Source organism: Sinocyclocheilus grahami, unplaced genomic scaffold (genome assembly GCF_001515645.1).
Source record: "Sinocyclocheilus grahami isolate Dianchi unplaced genomic scaffold, SAMN03320097.WGS_v1.1 scaffold151.1, whole genome shotgun sequence".
In the NCBI taxonomy this organism is placed as follows: Eukaryota; Metazoa; Chordata; class Actinopteri; order Cypriniformes; family Cyprinidae; genus Sinocyclocheilus; species Sinocyclocheilus grahami.
The window spans coordinates 800,988-823,554 of record NW_015505330.1 but is presented as its reverse complement, the minus strand read 5'-3'; the positions used below and the strand labels follow the sequence as shown (position 1 = coordinate 823,554).

Genomic DNA, 22,567 nt, shown 5'->3' with positions numbered 1-22,567 from the left:
ACAAGTATAAAAATACATAGAACTCGCAAATATTGGGCAAAATAATATATTTTAAGTTTTTATGAACAGTATTTAATGAAATGTAACTTTATAATCAACATTTTTCTTGCCCCGTCCAGAGTTTGACATTAGCATGTTGTTAAATGAATGGCGTGATACTCTAACAAGTATAAAAATACATAGAACTCGCAAATATTGGGCAAAATAATATATTTTAAGTTTTTATGAACAGTATTTAATGAAATGTAACTTTATAATCAATATTTTTCTTGCCCCGGCCAGGGTTTTACATTAGCATGTTGCTAAGCTAACAATGTGATACAACAAGTATAAAAATACATAAAGCTCACCAATGTTGGGCAAAATAATATATAGATAATATACAGTTTTAATGAATATTATCAAATGAAATATAACTTTTTGGTTAAAACATATTTAAGTATCTTGTAAGCGAACATAATTAAGTTGACTAACCTTTGGAACAGATTTCACATTGAACAGCTCACTAGGTTTTGGAACAGAGCACATTTCCACTTGATAAGCCGTCTTGGATAAATGGGAGAACAGGAAAAGGAAAGAACGCCACTTCAGAGTTTTTGGGCAGGGCTGAATTGTGGTATCGTGGCGGAGCCCAGCAATGATGTTTAGCACCAGAGGAAGTTCAGAGACATGAAGATGACCCATTTGGAGGAAGCACTTTGAGAGACATGGAATGAAGGGGAGGGATTTTCACATTAGCAACAGTCAGTACGAAGTCTTGAAGGTTCACAGCTCTCAGCATGCACATTGAGAGTCTGAATATGGGGAAGTTTTGTCTATTTTTCTAAACAGTCTGGACATGAGTTTTTTTTTTCTTTGTGAATTATAGGAGAGAGTATTTAAGTTTATTTTCTGCATGTCAGCAGTGGAATTTAATTTGCGGATGTCTTGGCAATACCAGTATGGAAGATTGCGAGTAATTCTTCATATGTAATAGACCAGCCGTACTTGAATTTGAAGGTTTTGTTTCGGATTTTGTGTAAAGCAGCTTCTCAGCCATGGAGCTGTGTTGGGATTTGTGAGTTTGTTTATGTGGTACATCGGGAAGGTAACCAGGGCAGGGGTTTTTGGGATGGTCTTTCTCAACTCTGGTAGCTGACAACAGCAACCTGTTTCTGAGAAAGTCTCTGGAGTTCTTCCCTGATAGCCTTGATGAGAAAGGCAGAGGATTGGGGGGGTGGAGAACGCTCCTCAGGGGCGATGTACCCCGCGCTCGAGGCTTCCAGGTGACCCTGGGGTGTTGTGGGATCCTGCAGGGACGTCCTGGGCATCTGGAATACTGGTGATGAAGAGTACTCTGGGAATGTCAGTATCTGTGAGAAACAGAGAGGGAGAGAGAAATAATGAATAAATACCAACAACTCAGGAAAAAAACAAAAAACAAAGATTATGTTTGAACAAACTTAAAGTAAATTGTATATAGATAAATATAAAAAGCTAGAAATTTTACATATATTATTAAATAATTAAATAAAAATAATTTAATAAATAAAATAAATAAATAACAAAATAAAATGTACACTAAATTTACATTTACATTTTAAATAAAAATTAAAACATTTAATTAAATAATTAAAAAAATTTTTTTATTTAAATATCATTTAAATATATTCTGTGAGAATCAGATAGGGAGATAAAAAAAAGAATGAATAAAATGTCAACAATTCAGGAAAAAAATAAACATACTTAAACAGAAACTAAAATTGAATTAAACTAAATATACATTATATATAGATAGATTTCAAATATAGATATAGATAAATATATAGATATAGATAAATTAAATGTTTATATATATATATATATATATAAAAATATACATTTGAATTGTTCTACATTTAAATTAATACAAATAAAATAGTTTTAAATTACTTACATTAATATGAATTATTATTTAAAATTAGATAAACAATTAAAATATTTTTTATGAATTAACTTAAATTAACAATTACATAAAATTAAACAAATTAAATGATGTAATTGCTATCATTAGTTTGTCCATTCACATTATTGCCGTTATACTTATATGATATATATATGATATACTTATATGTTATATTATATTTTTTAATACTTTTATTGAATGCAACTAAACTGCAAAGCTTTGGTAATCCAATAGCACAGTTTTGGGATTTTATAACATCCCATATTTTATGCTATACTCTTATATATACTATTATGAATGTGCATGTTTGATTTACAGCCTCTCGGTTGGATCCTGGTCTGGAAATCTCCTCATCTGAGCGGTAATGGGCCCAGCTTGATCCTGAAGGTCCAGATACACTACGGCCAACTCCAGGATACAGTCCAATCCGACTTGACAAGCCCACTTGTGTCAGCTGATGCAACTGTGCACCTACACACACAACACGTAGCAATTATCATAGCAATGAAACCAAACGTTCAAATACCAATAAGACCGTTACCTGTGCTGCCCCCTACTGGTCGTGGCCGAGAAGATGATGGCATCTCTTCTCCATACAGCCCCCTGCTGGAGTATCCAGGATCTGACTGCATCTCTGCTGACACCACATATCCAGAGCCCTGCGCCTGACTGTCAAGTTATACAAACAATCTGCTGAGTAAATATTATATCTGAACCTGATGAATATTTAAGAGAGGACAAATTGGGATAAGGCAGCATATTTGCTTTTCTGTACTCAAACTTGTTATTTGCTGGCTTAACAGTATCATTATGCTTCACGTTCATGTTTACATGCATTTTTCAACTTCCTCCTGACTTTTCTTACTAGTTTATTCTATAAAACCTCCCAGAATCCACCTCACCTCTGCAGTAAACCTTGAACAGATGTGGGAGACATTCCTAACTCGGCATACCTCTAAAAAGCAGAGAGAAAATAAATTAAATTTCACATTACTTGGATTCAAATTCCATCATTCAAATGTCTACAGTCACTCACCACAGAGAAAGGACTGTGTACAGGGGCTGCTGGGTAAGAAGAGGAGCCCCATTGGCGTGTAGGACGTGAGGACGGGCTGGAGGGTTGACCGGGGCTGATTCCGCCGACACAAGTGACCGCCGTAATGCCAGTGAATGTTAGAGGAGCAGGGCTTCCTTGAGAAGAAGGTGAGACCAGAGCAAACGCGTCATCCAATAAGGAGTGCATCTGTTGCCGGGCTTCTTCTATGGTTGGCTGAGGAGGGACGTAGCTGGGCGGGGCAGGGGCAGGGCCAGACGGCGGCGATCCAGGGTCTAAAAACACCTCATCAGTAGGAGAAGGGCTTCCTGCATCTGGGAGCTGATCTGCATCGGACTACAGGAAGAGGAGTGGTGAGTTTGTGTGTCTTAGTTGAGTGAAGGCATGTGCATGTGCGTGTCCTACCACATAGGCCACATTGTTGACCCCGGGGTACTTCCTGTACATGGCATCTCCGTCGGAAATCAGGCGATCTTTGTCTCTCAGACTTCCGCTTCCACTCAAATTCTGTCTTTGTCTGTGTCTGGGAGAGCGTCTTTCTTTGGAACTGCAATTCACAAACAAATTGCATTCACTTTCCCGGATAGCAAACTCTAGTTCTGTCATGACAATTCTCGGCTGGATTGGCATGGTAATGTACATGACAATGTTAATGTATTTGGTCTTGGTGGAATAGATCTGCTACGCTGCTGCGGCAGAGCAAGTACAGAGACTTGCTACTGCTAATACATCCACAACATTCTGCTGTGAGCATGTAAGAAATACTGCTGCTGCAAATATAACGTACATGAAATAACCCCCATATAGCATACATGAATCACCTCGTAGCAGATCTATACAGGTAGAGCTGGGGAAGGTGAAGGGTTTCTGAAGCACGCTGCAAACTGCTACAGCAAGCACTAGTCATATTTGAATGTTGAGCAGCGAGGTCATTGGCTGCCGATACAGGAAAGAACCAATCAGCTGTGCCATGTGATAATGATGTCATTAGGTCAGATTGAGTTAGTCCTATCGGACTGTGCCATCTACAGTTTCATGCCAGAACTTGTATATGTGTTGCAGATTGTACAAGTGAGATTTATTATCCTGACCTTTTGCGTGGCTCTCCGCACGATGAAGGTGTGTGTTCTTCAAGATGCAGGATCTTGTGTATCTGTTCTTGAGCTTGTTGATACACTCGCTGCTGTTCGGAGCTGTCGCCAAACACTGTCATGATGTCCTCCATGGAGGGGAACTCGTAGTGGCCCTTTCTCTTGGCACGCAGGCGGATCTTATTGCGATGGTGTTCGATCTCAGATTTATGCCTCAAGGCCACTTGGATCTGCATCAGAATGGGTTACGAATGATTTCTTATAGATTACATATTTGCTGAATATTCTGTTTCTGATACATGAATTATTAAATCAGGAAGTACAAGGAAAAGGAAAGGAAATATGTGCTTAATGTTTAAAATAAATACAAGTGTAAACAGGATAGACATTTATTTAGACTGTACACATTTTAATAAATAAATAAACATAAGTAAAAACAATATTATTTTATAAAATAATATAATTTCATTAATTAATAAATATAAACATTAAACTTTTCTCTCCCCAAAAAATTATTAATAATTAATATTTATACTATACTTTTAATTATTAATAGGTAATACAGTATATAGTACAATAATATAGTAAATTTATATACTGTATAAAAAATGTGAAAGTGACGTGACATGTGGCCAAGTATGGTGACCCATACTCGGAATTAGTGCTCTGCATTTATCCCATCCAAAGTGCACACACACAGCAGTGAACACACACACACACCATTTATGCTGCGGCGCCTGGGGAGCAGTTGGGAGTTCAGTGTCTTGCTCAAGGGCACCTCAGTCGTGGTATTGAAGGTGGAAGAGAGCGCTGTACATTCACTCCCCCCACCTACAATCCCTGCCGGTACGAGACTCAAACCCACAACCTTTGGGTTACGAGTCCGACTCTCTAACCATTAGGCCACGACTTCCCCTAGTATATTATACTAGAATTAGTGTGCTTTTGTCGTATAATACAATGCTTGCTCTTGCGATGTTGGGGTTTGCTGTCACTTGGCGTCACAGCAGGTCTGGTGCTTTCCTCTGCTGATTCTCTACCGCTGGATGCTTCACTTCCTAATGAATCTCCATCAGATGGAGACAACCTGAAAAAAAATAGTAGTAAATAGCAGTATTTAAAAAACAAAACAAAAATAAATATAAATGACACAAAACTAAAAAACAAACAAAACAAACAAACAAATTTTTTTTTAAAGATAATATAAACCGGTGTTTTTATTGTTAACTAAAAATAAAGGCTGAAATAAATATGAAAATAAAGATGAAAACGAATGCCTTGCCTTGGCAACTAACTGATATTAACTGAAATTAAGTTGAAGCCCTTATAATTGCTAAATTTGAATAAGAAACACAACTGAAATAAAAATAAACGAAATAGCAGAAATCAATAAAAATGACACACAATCAAATTAGCAAAAATTAAACTACATTTAAAATGAAAATATAAAAATAAACGCTACACAAACTATAGTAAATAAATAATACTAAAATTACACTGATATAAACAGAACCTGCTCACAGACAGTTTCTTACCTGCCTCTTCTCCGTGCTGCACGGGATGCTTTTGTAGATGAGCTCTTTGATTTAGGAGTGTTCAATTCTCCGCCCTCTGAGGGCGTGGCCTCTTTAACAGGTGCTGGCAAAGGGGCGGGTTCTTGGATTATCATGATGTCATCCTTACTATGCTGCCCCAGGTGTAGTTTAGCAAAATCAAAGCCTTTAACAATGGGAGGCTGCAACTACAATGACAAACACATGAAAGTACAGTAAGTATGATACAACATGCTAAATTGACTGTTGCAATGCAGCCCATTTTTCCATTAAAGCCCTTGACATGGGTGAGTAAAAATGAGCACTGTCACTTCACATGGAGTGTCTATGAGTGGGCAACACTTTCACACACACACACACACACACGCGCGCGCACACACACACACACACACACTCAGTGACCCTGACCTTCTGTCTCTGCTGGATGGTGTTCATGGCGTCTGGCTGAAACTCCAGTTTTTCAGAGCGGCACAGTTTCCAGTAGAGGATGATGATGATGAGGATGACCACAAGAACTGGGACCACAACTCCTACGATCAGCCACACGTTACTGGGCTGAGTCTCAGAGGGCAGCAGGGCTAGCTTCTCCACCGCTGAAACAGAGTATCATGATATTTGGCACAAAAAAATCATACATTTTTGCTTTATTAAAAACACGTTTTTTAAGGCTGTGACATATCAAGTAAATCTATATATTTTATAAAGACGTCTGGAATGAAGAAGACCAGCTGATCAACATGATTCATATCATATTCAAAATGGAAAGCAAGTGGTACTTTATTAACGGCTTATATATTCACAGTCCTAGCTAACAAATATGTTCTGAGGATGTTTTGCTAACGTTATCATTAAGTTCTGAAAACATTATTTCTGAACGTTCAGAATCTCCAGATTTTTCTTGGTTATGAAAACATTCCATTTCATCATTCTGCAAACATTATGGGAATGTTATGTTTGAATGTTCTCTTAATGTTTTACTAACGTTCCCAGTAAGTTCTTAAAAAGTTATTTCTGAATGTTCAAAACGTTTTTTTTAAACGTTTTTCTTGGTTTTTGCGTTAACGTTAAGAAAACATTCCATTTTATGGTTTTGCAAACATCAAGAAAATGTTAGTTTTGAATGTTCTCTGAACACTGTGAAACAGTAGCTAGTAGCTACATGTATTTAATTTTTTTTAACATTTAAAAAATGTTAGTCGAATGTCAAATTTCAGGAAAAACTGTTCCATGATCAATTTATAAATATTTTTGTGCAAACATTTAGAGAATTATTAAAGACCGAATAACTTTGAATGAACATTCCATTATTGTTACTGGAAAAATGTTTGTTCATTACTTTGCGAGAACCACGTCAGAACGTTAGCCCAAGTTCTGAGAATGTTCCCTGTTAGCTGGGGTCATACGATGAATATAGACTACTGCCACTTGTTATTTCCTCTCAAGCAGGCACAGAACGCACATTCTAACTGTCCATTGGCTGTAGTCTTTGTGGTGTGTTCACGTGCAAATTTTTGACAGATGAAGGTGGCGCAAGGCGACAAAACAGTAGCCGTTAGTTCTTTGACGTCGGTTTAGTTTGTCACAGCCTTTAGTTGATACAACTTTGACTCACGTGTGGCCAGAATTCCATGTACTCTGTAGCCCAGTACGATGGCGGCTCTCTGCAGGTTCAGTCTGTTGAGCATGGCTGCAGTGGCCTGGGCTGGCAGCCTCTCTCCTGACCCCGCTTCCACAAAATACACCAGCTCCAGCGGGTAGTCCGGGCCATCCAGACGGGACGTTCGCACGATCTGAGGCACACCAGGGTTCGTGCTTATGTGATGTGTGGGAAAGACAAACAAACTGTGTACACTAATGTGTTTGAATGTACCTGTACACTGTTGTTGCCAATACTAGTAGCTCTTCTCCATCGTCGACTGCTAACCCCGATCCGAAGTCCCTCTCCAACCAGCAGTGCTAATCGCCTTTCCATTTTGGCCTGGAAGGTCCTCTCGTTCACACGCTGGTCCAACACACCCAATAACACTAGAACAAATGCACAAATCCACAAAAAAGGAAGTAGCATAAGAAATGTGCATGAAGTACTAAATTATAATATTCATAAATTACAGACTAGTATAAATCCACCTGCCATCTTTTAGTAAAATAAACATTTATAAGTGCCTGTCCCATTAATAGCCTGATAATGAGAAATATTAGATCATAATATTGAATTTAATACAAGATGTGAATAAATCAAATACAAAAATGAATTAGTATTATAACAATTAATTATATAAATTAATGAAAAATGTATTACAATCATATTTATCTCACATAAGAACTCACCTCAAAAATAATATTGTGTTTTTAATATTTAAAACTATATAATAATATTAATTCATATTGTATAATTATACATTTTATATTGACTGTTTTAATATACATTACTTTGGATTCCAAGGTTTAATTTGGAACACACCCACATACCTGTTTTCACCCAGGATGTGTGTAACAGGTGGGACACATTCAGTTCAGGATAATGAAAAGCTGGAAGACAAGAATTGAGATAAAAAGAGTGATAAATGAATAACGTTTATGAGAAATTGAGACAAAGAGCCAGTGTGTGTATTTGTGACTCACGTTCAGCGATCTGCAGGGTAGGAAAACCAAGGTAGAAGCTGAACTCCACAGCGCTGAGCTGCCTCATGTGACCACTCACATCTGATCCCGTTAGGAAGCCTTGAGAATCACGCACAGCAAAAGTGATGTCCACCGGTGCCTTCTGCAGCCGCTGACCCTTAGGAAGGCTACTAGTGATATTCACAATCTAGACAAGCAATCATACAGAATTATCAATACTATTTAAATGTATGTAATACACAGAATCATTGTTAACAAGCTTTTCATGGAAAAACAGTAAAGTGTGCAAAAATTGTGCTTTGAGTATTTTGAATTAATTACATACATGAACTGTGAAATTTCCATTTTCTTGTGAGCGTTTGCGTACTTCCGCGTATGCCATGAGTAGCCCCTTCTCTACACGCTCACTGAAGCTACACAGACGCACATCCACATGACTCGGTACAAACTGCAGCACTGCAAGACAAATTAACTAATGTCACAATCATTCTTAAAACATAAATATAATGTTTATTATATATGATATTACATATTTAAATAAAACGTATATTATTTACTTTAAAATGATTACTCAGTTTTTAGAATTTGACACACGTGAGCGTGCTATTCACTGGTTATACTCTGACTCTCTCACCTGTGTGGACCTGATGTTTGTAATCAGGCACTGCATATATAGTTGTGACGAACAGAATGGAAGAAGAGGAAGTGCTGTGCACTGATTGGCGGACAGCATTAATGACAGAGATAGCAGTGTACACCAGTGGACCAGAAACTGCCCGGAAGATGAAATTGGGTGGGGCTTTGAGGACCTGAATGGAAAGCACAGATAGACATCAGTGATGCTAGAAATAAATAGCTGATGTGTGACCTGTTGTGATCTGACACGCTCACCTGGAGCTCTACTGAACGGTTGAACTCTCGTCGAAGGATCTCCCGCACATGAGCTTTGGCAAACGCAACCGATGACCCACTAGGCATGCCTGCAAGAGTCAGACAAGGAGGTTGTAAGAGATGATAACAAATGTATGTAATTAAAACGTATTATAAAAAAATACAAATATATAATTAAATAATTAATAATAATGACAAAGTACAGTTAAACAAATAAAAACCTTTTTTAACTTTCTAAAGAATTTTTCCATCACAACATTAAATTACGAATGTGTTAAATGATCAGTGTTTTTTTAAATATTACCTAAATGTTAAACAAGAGGAAATTAATGTGGGCAATAATGATAAACAGGATAGATAGATAGATAGATAGATAGATAGATAGATAGATAGTGTTATCTATTTAAATATAACTGTTATGTACTGTTATCACTGTTAAATATAAATCATTAAAAAATTAAATCATGTTATTAGTGGTTTAAAAAAATTCACTATATGTAAAAATAAAGAAAATTAATGTGCACAATAATAATAATATGATAAATGAACTAAATGTAAAAATTAAAAAAAATTATGTGCACAATAATAATAATAAATAATATGATAAACTAAAAAATCTCTAATATCGGCTAATAACCAATATGATACAGATATATTGTGTAAATTGTCTTACCCACTCTGACTAGGTACATGTCCGGTTTGGTGATATTGCAGACGTACTGTCGGGGTGTGATGGACAGAGGAATTCTGGGGGTTGTAGGTGGTGGGCTTTTGGTGGAGAGGCTGGTGGTGCTCATGGTAGTCGTGGTTGTAGTTGTGGTTCTGGTGGTGGTTTTTATGGTGGTCATATGGGGTTTGGTAGCAGGGGGCTTCAGCGTAACGGCTTGTATTACTGGACCCTCTGAGGTGCCGGGTGGAGGCAGGGCGGTTGGCACTGGTGGTCGGGTTTTGCCCACATGGGACGTGGGTATGGAAGGAACACCCTTATCTGGGCCTTCAGGAGGCCGTTGTGTCTCGGTGGTTGATGCAATGGGAGGCTTTGTAGGTTTTTGGGGTGGAGTTGGGGTTACTGATGGAATAGGTCGAGGAGTTGTCCGGTCAATTTTGTCCGGGATTTTTCCCAAAGTTGCAGTGGGAGTGTGGGTGGGTCCCACAGTGTGCGTAGGGTTAATATGAAGGTGCGTCCTATTCCTCACAATACTAGCATTCTCTTTGGCTTGCAACGTGTTATAGTATTCCAAACTGTTCATATCAGGAAGCAGCATTTCAGTCGGCTCAATGGGAAAAAGCTCCGCCCAATCGAAATCCAAATCATCATCCATATCGCTTGCATGGGCGGAGTCAGGAGCCAATGGGAGGTGGGGATCGGTAGGATGGGCAGTCCTTAAATTAGTCCCATATTTTACAGTCACGCTGGGCTGGAGGTCTCTTGACGAGAGGGGCAGGACGGGGCGAGAGGGGAAAGCTGTGTTGTAGCTGACCGTGGCATCATCGTCCATATCATACGGATCGTATCCATGCGTAGGAAGGGTGGTGACGAGAGAAAACTCCTCCCCTTCCGATCCCATGAAAGTAAGAGTTTCAAGGTAGTCTCCGGAGCCCCAGTCCACCTCCGCGGAGTGGACGGGATACTGGTCTTCGGGTGGCATCAGGGTTGGGGGAGCTGGTGTCGGCAGTCTGTCATCATGGAGGGGAGGCATCTGGCTGGGTGTTAGAAGGTCTGGGGGTCGTAATAGCAGGTGGATGCCCTGTGCCCCGTCACCTAAGTTACCCGACCCTTCGGAACTGAGGGACGGGGTGGGATCTATGCGGGAGGCAATGTCATGGCGTCCAGGGGACGAGGGATGTTTGGCACCTGGAGGCGTATGAGCTGGACGCCTGGTTCTTTCAGATCGATGAGGAGATGATGATGATGATGATGATGATGAAGATAAGGCAGAAGGTGAACGTGTTCTTGTTGGAAGCTGATTGAGGCTCCTTCTAGACATGTTGGATGGGAGCTCCACTTAGGAATGGAAAAAAAGAAAAGTTTGAGTGTAAGGCTGGGCGATATGTCAAAAATATCTTATCGAAATATTGCGATATCCGATAATATCGTCTACCTAAGCTTCACCTCCACCACGCCCCGCCCCGCCCCGCCCCGCCCCCTCCGAGAAAACATTGCCGACATGCACCATAAACACACACCATGTTCCGTTTGGTCTTAATTATTGCCACAAAGTTTGGTTTTACTTTTTTTAGTTTGTGCTTAAACTAACAGAAAACATTAGCTTTGCTGTTATTTTGGTTGTTGCTAATAATTTCCACTCTGTTCTTATCAAATTTGTGTTTGAAATTAATTTTGTTTTGGGAGGAGAACTGTTGAGGAAAAATAATAGAACCCAATTTTTAGTTCATCATTGTGAAGTTGGACATTCTGGCGGTGATTGTAAAAATGATAAATGCATGTTAATGTCATATAATAAAGTCTTGAATAAAATATGCCGATTTTCCAATGTTTCTCTTTCTTTTTGGCATTAAATACAGTAAATACATTACGGTGTAGACACATTTCATTATGGTAAGTTTAATTTCCTTAATTACAACAATTGCAGCGTTGTTTTTAAACTTGTAGTCAAGCTATAACGTATTTGATATTTATCATGTATGACTAAAATCATGCACGGATTAAAAATGAATTCCGAGCAAAAACGTTAAGGTTTTTTTTTCCCCTTTCTGGTAGCCTACTAGTTCGGAGGTCTCTTTCGGCCCGTTTTTAACTAAATAAAAATAACGGCTTTATTTAATTAGAAGCAGGGTAATTTCAATTTCATTTTTATATTGTAATTTTTATTTTATTAATCAAAATACAATGCCCACAATATAATATTCAGTGTTGGGCTGTCGAAACTCCAAACACATGCATGTTGAGGGACGAGCTGAGAAGTCTAATATCTTCATCCGTTTGCAACAAAACTTTATAGTTTTATTGCAAATGAATTAAGAATTTATAGTGCTATATCTCAGCTTAATTAAACATAATTATATTGTATACAAGGTTTACAAAATCTGTAAAAAATATTGCACTGAAATGTGCGCTGAAGGAATTTGCTTATTTTAAATATACCTGTCATGTTTGTGGTTTTTCATCATTATACAGTCTGTTTAAATAAATATTCAGACACACATGCAGTGCTACTTTTTGTCTTTTTTCTGTTTAACAATTAAACTGCAGCTCAAAATAGAATAGGCCATACCCTAAATAAGGATAAATTATATTGGAATGCATCGCCGAACAACAGGCAAATAAAATATAAAATGAGGTTACAAAAATGATTCAGTCAAGATCAATGAGGGATTTTCTTTTCTTTGATTAACATTATAATGACTGGCGGCAGCGGCTGCTGTCAATGCACGGATCCAATACACCCTTGTTTTCTTTCTCAGCTCTTTGCGTTCACTTAAGACATAACTGATTGTATTTATGGGATATTTTGATATAATTCTGTGTGTATTTGTCCATTCGAATGTGTAAGAACGCGAGAAAGAGAGCTCAGGCCAGTGTTTGCATATTTAAGAGGTGGCTTTTGTGTGTGCTCTTTGTGTGTGTGTGTGTGTGCAGCACAGAAAACAGTGCGCGAGTGCAGAAGTGAGTTCTATTTCGTCTCGAGACGCAGAATCGAAATTTAATTTTATATGTAATTTGATTCCTGACCTTAGGCATCTGATCTGATTTCCGAAATTGGAATAGCTTTTCGATTCCCAACCCTCCTACTAAATTATTTCATTCTTGCATGCAAAAAAACCTGTATGGTGACTATGGGGCTATGTAAAATATTTTTTGCAACTTACTAGGTTTATCATTTGTCATTTTTTCCCGATAATGTCGATAATCGTCTGTTACCTGACTGTTGACATCGACATTGCGATACTTACGAGATATCGTCGATATATGATAATATCGTCATATCGCCCAGCCCTACTTGAGTGTGCTGCAGGATGGCACACAACCAAACCACAAGAAATTCAATATTTGCAAACAGCAGAAGGACAGATTGTAAATACACTTCATCCAAATCTTTCATAACACACAGTGCAGGAAAAAGCCCAGATTGTACCCAAGACACAGTCATTTTTAACAATGTCTCTATGGGAACTAGTTCTGTGGATGAGTATTAAACTTTTGATCTTAAACCATTTATCTAAATTTACATTATGTGAATAGGTTCCCTAAGCAAAAACATGACTTACAGCTCTATTTAGTATAATGCAAAAAGATAAATAAATAAAACAAAATATATAATACTAAAATCAAAATATTTATTTTAATACACTAAAACTATTACTACTACTATAATAATTATTATAAAAATATAAATATATGGATTAAACAAAAACTTTAGAATATTTCATCATATTTAAGCAAATAGTGTGATATTGGCCTTAAGAAGCTTATTATATTCTATTATATTTAGATTATTTGACTTCCAGATTTACCGTATGAGGTTAAAATAATATTAAATTTTAGGCTAAAGGTTAATAACGTTGAATATATTATACAAATATATTATATGAACATAGTATATGTCAGTAACAACTGTTGTTATTGTTAACTAAAACTATTAAAAATCGATAATTTAATTAAAGCTGAAATAAAATTTTATATAAATATTAGATGAAAAACTTCAACTGAAAAAATTATTACCTTGGCAACTAACTGAAATAAAGAAGTTTAAGTTAAAGTAAGTTAAAACTGAAATAAAGAAATAATTAAAGATTTATAAAAATACAAATCAAAAACAAAAAAATGACAAAAGTATATCACATAAAAACAAACTAAAATTAAAAAGAAAACTGAAAATACAAAAAATATGAATAAATGTTATTATAGTATAACAATACTAACACTGGTAACAATAAATATACAGTAACCACATATTTAGGATTGGAGGTGATAATTTAGGAATCAATCTTTTAAAGGGGTCATATGATGCTATTTTAAAGATCATTCTTTTGTGTATTTGGTGTAACAGAATATGTTGACATGCTTTAATGTTCAAAAAACACATTATTTTTCAAATACTGTACATTATTGTAGGTCCTCTATGCCCCGCCTCTCTCAAACTCGTCGTTTTCAACAAAGCCCCTCCTTCTGACAAGCGCAGTCTGCTCTGATTGGCCAGCTGACCCAGTGCATTGTGATCGGCCGAAAACCACAAGCATGCATCGGAAATGTAACACCCCTTACCATAATCGCGAGCTTTAGCTTTCAAAGTAAATATCAAGACAGTTAATAATGTCGCTAGTTTTACCATCAGTTCAAGCCCGAAAGGGCAACAGAGTGGCGTGAAAATCTTAACCAATGATTCCTAATTGCATCTACTTCCGGAAGGCCAAATAATGTGCTTTTGGTTTCGCACAGAAACACACACCGTCTCCCTGACATATGCACAGCCAGCCTCGTACTCTCCTAGGTTCACAAAACTGTCGTCCATAAAATGCGTTGCACAAATTCGAACATCTGGGTTGTGCTGTTCTGTTGTAAATAAATCTTAACCAATGATTCCTAATTGCATCTACTTCCGGAAGGCCAAATAATGTGCTTTTGGTTTCACACAGAAACACACACCGTCTCCCTGACATAGCTGCATCAACACTACTACTGTTCCTGAAACCACGGCTTCTTTCTTTGCGTGCACATTTGTGCGGCATTACGCAAATATTTCCACATCGTGACGTAGACATGTGGGAGCGTGTTTGAATGAGGCGTTTTAGCCCGGTCTGGATCAGCCTTCTCTTTTAGATAGAATAAATCCTTTTGTGTGAGACTTTGAGCTTTGTAACTCTGCAGATCGTATACATGCACAAACATCTACATAACACATTAAAGAAAAGGAAAAATAGAAATCGCATCATATGACCCCTTTAAAAAAATTATTCTGAATATTAGCACACACACCGCCCTCTGGTGGTCAGTGTCTATAGAGATTGCAGATCTGATTCTTGAAGTGCACAAAACATTAATTTCCATTTTCAGACACAAATGATGATCCTATTACGGTTTTGCATGGACAGATATAACAGCTAAACTAAAACTCATATCATAAGTCTTGCTATAACAGTAAATGTGACACGGTGACTCTTAAAATTACGTTTTTTTTATTTCAACGAGCCATATGGTACTGAAGCTGGCTATGAGAGCTGCTCTTTTATTAATGTGACTGTGATTCATCGGCATTGTGGGCCGCTGAGGGTAGAACAGAGGGATTGTGGGTAATGAGGCTGACTGAACGGCACACTGTGGGGAAGCAGAGGAGTACAGCGCAGTTGAGCGACATTAGTAGGCCAGTGTGTCATACTAGCTGAGGACACAGAGAGAAAAAGGAAGTCAACATCACTGTACAGTAGCAAACATGGACTTTTACTCCAACACTACAAACTGAGGTCGAACAGCTTCAAACTTCATGGTATCAGACAGCGCTAGACATAGACATGCCCTGTCATGTTTCCTCAGGCCAGATATCAAGTTGCTCATCTTGTTAAAAAACACTTTTCGAAAATAGCAATCCATCTGTTTAGTGAGTCACAATGACACTAACTGCTCGAATAAAATAACTATTTCTGGAGCTGTGTGCCAGTCATTAGATATCAAATGTTTTTAGCTAATACAGTATGTGTTTCCTGTAAGAACACAATGGGATGCTCGATGGCCCAATTTATTTCTATCTCAGAAGTATTTATGACACATTTGTATGCTAAAAAGTAAAACTGTTAATTCCAAAGATTGGTACCTAACATACATATGGAAATTGGCTGAAGTTTATCATCTCTGGAACAAAAAACAACAGGCTCCTTGTTACAATGCTATCTGCTTCATCAGGTATCTGGATAATAATTTATACCTGAACAATGACACTGACAAGACCCAAAAAGTAAAGATTTAAATCAGGAGAATTATTATTTTGATCAGAACTATTAGAAGTGTTGGGGAAAGTTACTTTTAAAAGTAATGTATTACAATATTGGTTACTCCAATAAAAGTAACTAAAAGGCTACTTTTGTAGCCTACTGACCGCACAAAAAATGGGAGGCACGCGGATGTCCACTCTCCGATGACGATTTTTACATCATAGCGGACTCGCGCACGCGGAAAGTATAACACAGGCTTTACAGTGAGGATGACTAGTTTATGTAGATTTATCCTAAATATTTAATATTTTTAGCAGAACCTCGCACCTCGAAACACCACGTCATTTCTGAAAATTACGAGTGTAATTTTTTCTTTTTTGTTTAATGAAATGTTGTGTAATTACATGAATTTTCCCTGAAGCTATAACAATAAAATTATTAAAAACTAAAGACTAAAACCATTAAAAATATATAATTTTATTTCAGACAGTTTCTCATTTACATTTATTTTAACTACATTAACTGAAACTACATTTGAAATAAAAATTTATAAAACATACACGTTTTAAAAAAATAATTAAAATGTAAAAAAATATCAACGAAATTACTAAAACTTTAAAATAAATGTGAAAATGGAACAAACTAAAACTTATGTGTCAGTTTCTTAATTTCACCATCATTTGAAAGCAAATACGCAAAGTTTTTGAACTTCACTACAGTAAAAGAAATCTACACTTAGTTAAAAAAAAAAAGAGAGTATGAGAATCACATATAACATGATATTCTAACATGATATTTTGAAGAAATTTGTCCATATTGACTTTCATTATGTGGCCAAAAAAAAAGACAAATATGTTCTTTCGTAGAAGAAAGAAAGTCCTACCAGTTTGGAACGACATGAGGGTGAGTAAATAATGACAGAATTTAAATTTTAGTTTGAATAAATTGTTCCTTTTAAATCTGGTCATGTACATTATCCTATCTATGAAGACTCTGTGTTAAACCTCGAGACGAACCACTCTGGGGAACGACATACGAAATAACTTCAATAATTAACTTCAGACTCAGTTAACTGTCAGAGCATCCCAACGGAGAACACAACTTCACACAGGGGGAAAGCGAGACACACACACACACATAGGTTTGTTTTTATGGTTTATGGGGACTCTCCATAGGTGTAATGGTTTTTATACTGTACAGACCGTATATTCTATTGCCCTACACCAACCCTATCCCTAAACCTACCCCTCCCAGGAAACTTTCTGCATTTTTACATTTTCAAAAAAACTAATTCTGAATTATTTTAAGCCTTTTGAATTACGGGGACACTGAAAATGTCCTCATAAATCACCTTCTCATTGTAATACCTATGTCATACCCATGTTATTATACAAATTTGTGTCCTCATAAACCACATAAACATGCACACACACACACACACACACACACACACACACACACTAGTCCTATGAATGGCTCTGTGGTGTGGTCAGGCGAGGTGTTTCCATGGTGATGCTGCGTGATGTGTGTGTGTGTAGCAGGAGTATACCACACGCCGGCCGCTTCATCAGTATGCTACAGAGCACACAGGCATTTCTCACACCGACAGAATGAGCTCACGCGGGCACGTTCACACGTATGCCGATTCCACTGACACAGATTCCCAAGCATAAAGGAGAAAACAGAGGAGAAACTGCGTCTATGAATAGCAGCGCATTATTACAGACCCAAGTCCACTTAGCTTTGATGTTCCTAAATCTAATCATCAATGCCGACCATCAGATACCGCAGAGCCACAGAAAGAGAAAGATTGTGTGTGTGAGAGAGACAAGATCAATGGCGTTAATGGGGGGCTTGTTGCACCATAGGACACATTTCCATCACAGCTGTGGGCTCGTCGGGGTGTGTGACTCCTAATGAACCCCCATGCTTTCCGACCATGTGTGTGTGTGTGTATCTGATGAAGTGGGTGTGCATTTGAAAGTTGCATCTTCCCTTTCAGAGAGCTTTGAGACACTCTCATCCATCTGTCTGGGATGCGCGTGTGTGTGTGTGTGTATCTTACAGTGATGTGGAACCAGCGTAAATACGCTCACGGTAATCAGCCTGCTGTCTCCAGTTACTGAGCGACTATCTTAAAAATAAAGCTTCCAAAAGGGAGATTTCTGTGTTAGAAGAACCATTTTGGGTTCTTAAAAGAACCTTTTAATGAATGGTTCTTAAAAGAAGCATTTTTCCATTAACTGGGGTTTGTAAGTTGATAAAAAGCTAAATGTAAAACTCATATTTTAGTAATTATTCATATTTTAGTATTTATATAATATAATATTAAATTAAATTAAATTAATATGGGTTTTAAAATGGGGGGCTTAATGGCTTAGACATTGTCTCTAACAGGTCTGGTCATAATAAAAATGTAATTAAAATAAATTAAAATAAATAAATGGGGCTGTGTGATTATTAGCTTATTGCAATATCGAAATCAAAGGTTGCAATTTAGTTTAATAACATTAGTCCAATTAAATAACCCTATAGTCACATTTAATTATTATAATTATCAAGTATTCCGTTTTTATTTTACAGTACAATTGTAATTTTACAACCGTAATATATTTGTCTTTATTTTTTATAATTAGAGTATAATAATAAATACTTATAAATTATAAATACTATTATTATTACTACTGCTACTACTACTAATTATTAGTATTGACATTATTATTGAGAACAGTGAACATGTGAATGTGTTGTTAAATTATTTAAATATGAACTATTAACTAATTATCAAAATTTTGTGATTTAATGAAAAGGTTTATGATCACAATAAGAAATAAAATCTGCCAATGGGATAAGAAAAATTAAATAGTTTTCCTTTGAATTAAGTTTATTTTTCTTACCCCATTGGCAGATATTTTAGTTATTTAAACTCACTTAATTTTGATAATGTTTTTCAGAAAACAAGACTTATTAACTGCCATTTTGCTTCTTAAATAATATCTATATCTCTCTCTCTCTTTATATATATATATATATAGAGAGAGAGGGAGAGAGATAGATATAGATATAGATATATACAGCTGATTTAAAGAACCTTTTATGCAATGGAAAGGTTCTATGGATGTTAAAGGTCCTTCATTAGTGCCAAGCAAGAACTAAGCCAACCATGTCTAATCTGTATAGTCAGCATGTCACTTCGAGGTATTTTCATTTTAAGAATTCACTCTGTGGGTAGATATGTGCTTTCTTCAATGTAGAATCTGTCTCACACACATCTCAATACAATTAACTGTGAATCCCATTCATTCTTCACCTCTAACTGTGACACACGTCATTCACACAAAGAGAGAATCACTCAAACATACGCCCACCGTTCCTCTGACGTTCAAATCATCTGTGATGAAAAAGACTCGCTTTTTATGATACTGACTCACAATAGGTCCACAGAAACTAAACGAAATGTGACGGAAGTGACAAAAAAAGCAAAAGTACCAGCCTTAAGCCAAACTTTTAGTGCACTCTGTGATGAGATACCTGCAACGGGTGTGCCAGACGTCGCCATGAAGCCCACCAACATCGCAGCGGCAAGCAGAAGTGTGCAACATCCGAGCAGTCGCCGCGAGCTCCTCAGTACCATCCTTGAACCAGAGCTCTCCATTTTTGCACGTTTCTTATTCAAGACAGGCCATCTGACCCTGATAAAATGTCTCCTGGATAGCCACAGGTCTTCCTGCTTGGTATCCTTCCTTTTCTATACGTTGCTGTGAGAAAAAGAAACACATAATCTGTTAGACATAAAGCTGAATTTCACATTGCATGGTTTTATGTAGGATGAATTGAAGGCATCACCATCATCCTATATATATATATATATATGTGTGTGTGTGTGTGTTGGTTTTTAGGTTCCAATACTGGCATATATCAGTCTGATATACTGTGTATATATTATCTTGGGAAATATGTTGTATATACTGTTTATTTTATATTTTGCAGTCGTCCTACAGACAAGAAGATTCAAGAGCAAATGGCTGAAGATGTTTCTCCAGACGTTAGTGTCAAAAGTTTCAGAAAAGATCTGAGAAATGCCTCAAACAGTGTCCAGTTGGTCAAGTCTGCAATCAAAGGTCTGTGATTTCAAAATGACCTTGAAGTTTTTAAAATAACATATTTTTTCAATCTTCCAACGTCAGATTAATTACTTTTTTTGTTTAAATCTGTATTTTAGCTTTTTTTCTCAATCAAATGTTTTATTGCTATCTAAACTCACATGACAAATATCATTCAAAGCAAAATTTTGTGAAATAAGACCGGCTCTATCTATCTACCCATCTTAAAAAATTGGTAGATACAATTTTCAATCAGAAATTGCTAGTAAGTTTCACAAATAATGAATAATAAACTCTGAAAATTATCTATCTATCTATCTCCTGAAAAAAATTGCTAGTAAATTTGACCAAAATTTAACAATTTTTTTCAGTTTGTCTGTCTATCTAACTTTCTATTGATATATCTCTACTTAAAAAAATGGTAGTGAAACTATTTTTCAGTCAGAAATGGCTACATTTCACAAATAGTTAATAAAACTTGAAAAATCATTTTACGGTCTATACAGTTCCACTATCTATCTATTTATCACACATGCATCCTCCGTAGCATGTATATTTCCATGTATTTCAATGCCGTGCAAACCTATAACGCCATAAAGTCACAGTATCCACACTGTGTGAATGTAGGTTATAACGACAGATCATCGGTGCGCGCGGCCCATGGCTCCCGTGAGGTTAATATCGCGCGCATCTTGTCAGACAGACACAGCTATAGATCTGAAGCAGATAAATAGCAGTACAGATGGAAAAGGGCGGGTGTAGGAACAGACTAAGCGCATGCACTGGGTCAAAGATGGAAAAACAGCATCTTCAGACGCGCATACCGGCAGGATCTCCCCGAACCCAGATCATATGACACATATTTACGGTATTTTTAAATGGGCATTGACATGCAAGGATACAGAAGGTGAATGGCACCGTACATCGGAGTCATTCTCGTTACCTGTCATGTTGAGATGCACCTCGCGCGGATGCGGCTCACGCGCGCGCCTCTTCACAAACCCGATATCATGATGACAGAACGGCCATACATAGAGAATATCGAAGCTATCAATGCAAGGGATCAAATCAGATGAAACATATCATATATTTATGCTGACAGCTCCTCGTATAGACGGTATCCAGCTCGCTGCTCGCGCGAGGTTCATTTCCCGGTATCCGGTGTAGATCTAATTGTAAAGAAGCGGTTCTTGCTGTTCCCATGCACGGCCCATTACCCAAGATCCCATCCCCTCCAAACACGCTGGACAAATTGCACCGCTTAAATAAATACGTGAGCCGCTTCTAAAAGATACTGCTAGTAGCGCATGTCTTCGGCATAAAACACTAACACTACACAGAGGAGAAACACGCCTGCTCGATATCTGCGGCGCTCGGCAAAGACCCGCCCCTTGGATTTATTCATAAGAAACCTAAAGAATAATGGAGACACTGTCATTGGCTATCAGCAGGATCCTTTAGTAACCCTCACACGCCTCATACGCTCTTCTTATTTACATTTTGCTAAGGACTTGAGCGTAGATATCAGAGCGAAGTGTTAATTATTATTTTATTTGTTTATATTTACTTTCGGAAGGGTCATAAATTTCGTTTAACGTCACGTTAGTAATTTTCTGGGCGCGCGTCGATGTTCTTTTGGCGCCTCTAGCGCAGTTAACCGTCAACTATCTTAAACGCGTTTAAACAAAACACTAACAAACTTTATCATGATATATTTGTGCCAAGTCTATGATAAATTAATAACGCGCTTTTGTCGATGTACCGTTTGTTACAGCGATTGAGCTGTTGCTATGGTTACCTCCTCACGCGAAAGCGATTTTTGTTACGAACTTTTTTTTATGTCACTATTGTTGTCACTGAAACTGTTGTTTGAAAAAGTAACATATTAACAGTATGTCCCTTACTAAAATCAACCATGGATTTATTAAATTAACTATATTTTATCCATGATAATCAAAATGCCAAAACACCCCTTACGGAAATTGACCATGGTTTTATTATAGTACGTAACCATGGTTTTACTATACTAATAGCATGGTTTTTATAAGTTATGTAATAATATTAAATAGGGTAGCCTACATACCTTTTCTTGGCCCTCCTTAGGGAGATTTGACCATTTGAGACTCGCTAGAAAGTGAGATGTGTTTACATAATTCTAGTGTTTGGTGGATAAGGAGCATATTAGGCAAAATGCACAAAATTATATTATTGCATTATTATTATTAGCATATCGTATACTGGGCACGTCCCTCAACGCTTGCCAAAGAAAATATTCAAAGATTCCTGATTTATTCAAAGATTGATTAGAGGTCAAATTAACCTAAATTAAAGGGTTAGTTCACCCAAAAGCGAAAATGCTGTCGTTAATTACTCAAAGTTCTAAACCCCTACGACCTCTGTTCATCTTCGGAACACAACTTAAGATATTTTTGATGAATTCT

At 37.1% G+C, this 22,567-nt stretch overlaps 1 protein-coding gene across 1 annotated transcript; it reads right to left on the bottom strand.

Annotated features, from left to right (window-relative positions):
* Window positions 1-392: 392 nt before the first annotated feature.
* LOC107592246 (UPF0606 protein KIAA1549-like) lies at window positions 393-21,477 on the bottom strand. Its single transcript, XM_016281662.1, has 20 exons — window positions 21,070-21,477; window positions 19,555-19,781; window positions 9,809-11,140; window positions 9,136-9,224; window positions 8,879-9,053; window positions 8,570-8,700; window positions 8,245-8,431; window positions 8,092-8,151; window positions 7,493-7,647; window positions 7,235-7,412; window positions 6,031-6,215; window positions 5,605-5,810; window positions 4,997-5,156; window positions 4,070-4,299; window positions 3,384-3,525; window positions 2,961-3,314; window positions 2,827-2,879; window positions 2,466-2,593; window positions 2,241-2,395; window positions 393-1,352 (listed from the first exon to the last, which is right to left on the bottom strand). The coding sequence occupies exons 2-20, from the start codon at window positions 19,676-19,678 to the stop codon at window positions 1,122-1,124; spliced, it is 4,275 nt and encodes a 1,424-aa protein (XP_016137148.1). The 5' UTR covers window positions 19,679-19,781; window positions 21,070-21,477; the 3' UTR covers window positions 393-1,121.
* Between the last annotated feature and the right edge of the window lie 1,090 nt (window positions 21,478-22,567).